General features: G+C 45.7%; 1 protein-coding gene across 1 annotated transcript; it reads left to right on the top strand.

The window, feature by feature from the left end:
* The first annotated feature begins 630 nt into the window (after positions 1 to 630).
* Positions 631 to 5,347, top strand: C6H11orf58 (chromosome 6 C11orf58 homolog). Its single transcript, XM_048305603.1, has 5 exons — positions 631 to 776; positions 962 to 1,042; positions 2,266 to 2,326; positions 3,999 to 4,108; positions 4,893 to 5,347. Exons 1-5 carry the CDS (start codon positions 717 to 719, stop codon positions 5,100 to 5,102), a joined length of 522 nt encoding a protein of 173 aa, XP_048161560.1. The 5' UTR covers positions 631 to 716; the 3' UTR covers positions 5,103 to 5,347.
* The last annotated feature ends 880 nt before the right edge of the window (positions 5,348 to 6,227 follow it).

The raw sequence follows: 6,227 nt of genomic DNA, 5'->3' as shown, positions 1-6,227 counted from the left end.
AAAAAAAACAAAATTAAAAAAAAAATTGCAATCGTTTGTTTTAAATGTCTCCAGAGAGGGAGACACTCTGGGCAGCCTGTTCCAGTGCTCTGCCACCCTCAGTGTAAGGAAGTTCTTGCTCACGTTGAGAGGGATCTTCTTGTTTAGGGCCATTGCTCCTCGTCCTGCACCACTGTGAAGAGTCTGGCACCACCCTCTTGGCAGGCGCCTTTGAGATATTTATACGCATTAACAAATTTGGGAGCAGTGGATGAATCTGTGCTTTGTACACTTGTGGGGGTGATGGGACGGGCGGGAACAACAGTGGAGGCAAACGGCCAGAGGCACTGCGGCGTTAATGGGAACACCTGGAGCTCCGCACACAGGGCTCCACTCGGGGCACACGAAGGAGCAGGACCGGCGGGCACTGAAGCGAGCCGAGCAGCGGCCAGTGTCCCCACACCGCCACCCCCGCTCCCGAGCACCAGGAGCAAAGGGAAGGGCCGCGCATCCGTCTCCCGGCAGCGCCGCCGCCCGCCCCGAGGCGGAGCCCGGCCCATCCCGCCCGTCGCGGCCGCGGCGCCGCGGAGGCCTCTGGGGCGCGCAGTCCCCGCCCGCCCGCTCCGCGCCGCCGCCGCCCGCCCAGAACTACTGATCCCGGCGCGCCCCGCGCCCGCCCCCGAAGGAGCGGCTCCGGCAGGAAGGCGGCAGCGCGGCCTGGTCACCCAGCCGCGGCCATGAGCTCAGCCCGGGAGTCCCAGAGCCACCACGGCCTCAAGCGAGCGGCCTCCCCCGATGTAACCGGGCGCGGGGCGGCGGCGCGGCGGGAGGGGGTTGGCGGCGCGGGGGACGGCGGCAGGGCCGCGGCTCGGCGGCGGAGCCCCCGGCGGGACGCGGGCAGGCCGCGGCCGCCCGGACGGGCTGCGGCGGGGCGGAGGGGCCGCTCGGGGCGGGCGGGCGCAGTGAGCGTGTGCTCCCGCAGGGCTCCAGCAGCTGGGAGGCGGCGGACCTCGGCAACGAGGAGCGGAAGCAGAAGTTCCTGCGGCTGATGGGCGCCGCGAAGGTGAGGCCGCTCCGCTGCCCGTGGCCCCCGCCCGGCGCGGGCACAGGGACCGGGGTGCTTTCAGCGGGGTTCTGTGGGCCGCAGGGCGCGCTGGGGGAAGCGAGAACAATTTAGAGCTGCTGGGCTTCGGGGCTCTGCTTCCAGAAGGGTTTGGGTTGCACCGCTGTTGTGTCAGCAGCCGTGTAACACAAAACGTGGCTCGGAAGTTGTCGAGTCCCTGCGCCGCAGCTTCATCCCCACCCCACGCCTTAAATGCTTTCAGTCCAGCTCGTAAAATTACTTGACGCTTCGGAGAGAGTCCTTGTTACAAAATAACAAACCTACGTACTAGGTCTGTAAATTTATCTTTTCACTGGGGAAAAAAAAAAAAACTTTAAATCAATCAGCTAGCACTCTTTTAATCAATCTAGGAAATATTTTTAAAGAAAAAATGCGCCAAAACTAAATTTCTATTACGTTTGCTGCAAAAAAATGCTGCAAAACTGGTTAAATGTAATAATGCTTTTTTCATGTATAAAATGTTGCTTTAGTATTGCAGTTTTACTTACCATCAAAAAATATTTTTACTTGTACTAACGTATTTTGCTTGAATACAGTAATTTTGTAAGCTAAAATAGCTAACTGTATTAAAGAGGTGAAAGTTAGGACTTCTTAGAGGATAGGGATACAGTGTCCCATTAAAGCATCTCACTACCACTAATCTTAATGTCTGCTTGGGTACTTAATGCTGCTTGCTGTGTAATGCCAGTTCTTGCCTATTGGGACACATTTGCTAATGAGCAACTACTGAGCCAATAAATTAATCAGCATTGTGAAGGTCTTACCTGACACTGTGACCAGTCTGAAAGTGGGATCATCATAAGATGCACTGTTGCAGAGTGTCAGAGAAAGGGTAGATGATCAGAACCTGAACACACATCTGTCCAGCATCATGTAGTATAATTTTCATATCAGTGGCAAGAAACAGAATGAAATAGAACCATCTCTGGGGTCTGGGAAGAGCAAAGAGTGTGTAGTTGTTGTGGTTTCTTTTTCAGAAAATTCAGCAAAAGAAAGATGAAAGAAGTGCACCTAGAGGCAGCAGCTGTTAGCTAGTAAAACTTAGAGTCCTGCAGTTGGGTGGCAGGGTTTGACAGCAGAGCTTTTACATTCAAGATGTTCAGGATGTTGGCAGAGCTGTCAGTGCACCCTAAAGCTCCAAAACAAACTGCCTTTTCTTTTAGAAAGAACATACTGGCCGCCTTGTTATCGGAGACCACAGATCAACCTCTCACTTCAGGACAGGTCAGTTTATCCAACAGCTGATACAAAGTTGGAAATCGAACCCTAATTTAGGAACATTCCAGTACTTTGATCTTGGTAGATATGGCAGGGAGGGATTTCAGGTTTCGTGGCTGCAGCTGAAGATGGGTCAGGCTGTGGAGTTGTAGAAGTTCCTTATTTCTGTTGGGTTACTGACAAATGGTTTCTCTGACTGCTCGCACTTGCCTTTTAAAGTCCAGGTTCAGCAAAGTACCTTATGGTCAGGTACACTTGTGTACAAAAGCCCTGGAAATCAGGGCCTGTAGGTCCTCAGTCTTATTTTGCTATCAAAATAAGTTGTATTGCTGTTGGCACCTATCAGTATATGCCAGGATATCCAAACTAAATTGTACATGGAAAAGAACAGGGGTTGATTTCTCCCTGACCTGGTTACCTATTGAATAGAAAGATCTCTGCCCTAAGGCAATGAGGTAAAAGCTGAAAAGATCTGCAAGGTCATCTTGGCAATCAGCAATAATTGGATGTCACATAGAACTATGGTAACTCTTTATCGTGCTTGCTTAGGAAGTCAAAGTACTTGGCACTAAGCTGGGTTGGACTGCACTGCCTGAGAGAAGCTTTGGTAAAGCCTTGTGGAATAGCAACTGTCACCATTCTAGAAACCTTCCCTTCATATTCCAGAAAGCTTTCTCTGATATGCTCCACCAATCATTTTTCACGTGATGAAAAACTATCTATGGACCAAAATAAGGCTGAGGATTGGTTCCAAGTGCTGCTGCTGTTATTGTATGAGTCACTCCTTCATACCTGAATTTCCTAGAAAGGAAGTGATGTTTCTCCTTGGAGTCATAAAGAATCAGTACTGGTTTGTTAATAGGAAAAAGTTAAAATGATGGGGTTTTAAGATTTCTTTTGTCCAACATACAGTTACTGTCCTTTTACAGTAGCATACAGCTCTAACTTCCAAATGAGGAAATATAGATTTGCAATACAACCTTTCAGCTTCGCAGAGATACAAATTAAAAACCAGTGTTGTAGGCCTCCTGGGGAGAATTAGAAATTCTTACCTTTTCCAAGTACATAGGATCCTTAACTATTTTAGACCACGTTTTCCCCCAGTGAATGTGATTATTTATTCACTTAAACAAGTAAATAAAGGGCCTGTAGAAGTAGCTCATGAATATTAGTTTTTCTGCTAATTCCTAAGGATGGAAAAATGCAGGGCTGTAGTAACTGCATGAAACAGTTTCAGATACAGCTCCATAAACAAGAGTGGTGGTATTGTCCCGAGGCGTGATGCTATATCTGAGGGATGATTTAATCACAGTAATCCCATGTTATGTAGTGAAGGTCACAAAGTTTCTCCTTGCTGGGGCATGCTGCAGTACTGGCTGGAAGCACAGAGAACTCACACTGATTCCATTTACCTCGTTCAGTAGAACATAACACTGCATAGTGCAACTCTGGAATGCATCAGGTCTTACGAACTTCCCAGCCCTCTTTGTATCAAAGCCGTCCTGCTTGCACACTCGATACTGTTGCTTTAAAGCCTGATGGTTTGTATGCAGTAATACTCAATCCTAGTTTAGAATGGTTACATTTAAACTTCTTGACTTTGAAAATGTGACTTCCTGTAATTTGGTGTCTTTGTTAATTTGAATGAACCATAACCAAAGTACCCTGGACAATGCAGGGGAAGAAGACAAGAAAATGAACGAGGAGTTGGAGTCTCAGTACCAGCAGAGCATGGACAGCACAATGTCAGGGCGGAACCGGCGCCACTGCGGGCTTGGGTTCAGTGAGGTACTGACTTCATTTGCATAATGACTTGGCTTTCACTTCACTAAGACAAGGTGGTACTGGGTTTAAAAATCCAAGCAGATTTCCATGGTTTGGGTTAAAGGACAAACTGATTGCAGGCACTTGACTGATGTTCATGTATATACTGCGGCGGCCATTTAGATGCTCATAAATGAGTGATGCTTGTCATTGTTCTGAGAAGTGATAAGATGTACTTAATGCTCCAGAGTGGTCAAGACTGATTAGGGCACAGAGTGACAAATATATTAAATCAGAGTGTTGCTGAGGAATACATAAGTAGGCAGGATAAGCATCTGCATTGTTGTTAGCAGTATCTTTGGATAACTTAAGCATTCCTCGTGCTGCAGTTTGCTAAGCTTCATGTCAAAGGTCAATCACAAATGTGAATTCTTGATGGTCTAGCCTTTAGTTCCAGAGTGTGTCACACTCTGCGACAAATATTCCAGAGTCAGTATTTGCATTACTGAATGGATGGGATCTGGAACTTTGGACTCATGGAACAGTGTCTTTAGGATTTCTGCTGTAACTAAATGAACCAGGGCTGATGAATCCATAGATGTCACAGCTGGCATGGTTAACCACTTCAGGGCAGTTGCTTTCTGTCTAATAATTCATGTCTTACAGGCCTCTGTTTAACAACGTGGCCCATTTTAGTACCAAAATGAAAGGAGCCATTACATGAAACATTCTCACTGGGAAACGTTAAAGGCTCCAGAGGAGTTGCCAGAAAATAATGTTTTATCTCTCTCATAATCTGAACTTACAGTTTCAGGAAGATGAACAAGAAGACGAGGCAGCTGGACACTCCTCTGATGAGAGTTCAGAGGATTCTGAAAGTGGCTCTGATTCGGAGCAAGAGGAGTCTGCAGAGGAGCTACAAGCTGCTGAAAAACATGATGAAGCTGAAGTTCCAGAAAACAAAAAAGAAGCAAAAAGCAACTATAAAATGATGTTTGTGAAAGCCAGTGGTTCATAACTGCAGATGTAACAGCTTCGTATTTAAAGTACAGTAAGCCTTATTGTTACAGTGCAAAGTGGAGGACTGCTACAGCACAAATCTTTGTATTTTGATTTTAAGAAGACCCTCTTAGATGACAAAAAGTAGTATTTGCTTTCTGTTGCCATGGATAACATTTTTATGGGCGCAGTGATATTACTGGTTTTTGTAAAGTGTATAAAATCCTGGATGGAGAAATAAATTTGTTTTGTTCCTGCCCAGTCTTTACAATGTTATCTGAACTATTCCTTCTGTTATTCCATGCCAGATAAGGAAGCTCCATGTTAGTGGTTTATTCAGTTAGTACCCCAGTCTTGAATTTTTAACTATTAAGATTACATGTGAATTACGTGATGTTGCATTAGTTGTAAAATACCAATATCAGCATTATTCTGTGATGTACTAGAGCTTTAAACAATGATTTTGTCTATAGATGCTAGTGTTGGCAGGGCTGAGAGGAGAAACTGCTCACTTTTGTGGCAGCATTAATCACCGTATCCATCTGAAGTCCTACAGCAGTTGCATAGAGAAGATGTTTTAGAAAAGCATAATACAACAGAAGGCTCTAATTGCTTCTTTGGCTTTCTAACGAGGGGGAGGAACTGTAGTTGTTTCTACCTTTCAGTAGAAAAGAGTGATTTTTTGAATTACTGTTTCCTGGCTATAGCACTGCGCTGTTATTAAAAATAACACCTCCCAAAGAAACCAGTTTACTTTGAAAGAGAAAGTATACTTTGATAATGAAAAGGATATACAAATCATTTTAGCTTTTTTAAAATATAGAATAAAGAGTTAAATATGCGAGCCCTTCTTCCTTTTCTCCCTGTACATGCATCCCTTGGAGGTCTGAGTCAATTAGCATAAGGCTGTACCTCTCAAGTTGATATGCTTAGAAAGCCAGGAGTTCAGCACCTCCTTCCAGCAAGAATTAAACACATCCATTCCTCTGCAAATTCATTGCATTCAAGTAATAAATAAAATATCAGAGCTTTTTAGACTTTGTTTCCTCTTAGTACATCAGACAGATCACCTGCCTCTCCTGGCTGGGAAAACAGGACCTTGACCTGTACCTCTAGTACCGCCACAGCAGCGTTCCAGGGAACA

The sequence above is a fragment of the Corvus hawaiiensis genome, chromosome 6 (assembly GCF_020740725.1).
Source record: "Corvus hawaiiensis isolate bCorHaw1 chromosome 6, bCorHaw1.pri.cur, whole genome shotgun sequence".
In the NCBI taxonomy this organism is placed as follows: Eukaryota; Metazoa; Chordata; class Aves; order Passeriformes; family Corvidae; genus Corvus; species Corvus hawaiiensis.
This window is presented reverse-complemented; position numbering and strand designations above follow the sequence as displayed.

What these genes read in the sequence shown, in the direction of transcription:
- C6H11orf58 (XM_048305603.1), top strand. Translation starts at nt 717, where the DNA reads ATGAGCTCAGCCCGGGAGTCCCAGAGCCACCACGGCCTCAAGCGAGCG. An exon ending in AGCGAGCGGCCTCCCCCGAT is followed by an intron (nt 777 to 961) that starts GTAACCGGGCGC and finishes GTGCTCCCGCAG; the next exon opens with GGCTCCAGCAGCTGGGAGGC. An exon ending in GCGGGCTTGGGTTCAGTGAG is followed by an intron (nt 4,109 to 4,892) that starts GTACTGACTTCA and finishes CTGAACTTACAG; the next exon opens with TTTCAGGAAGATGAACAAGA.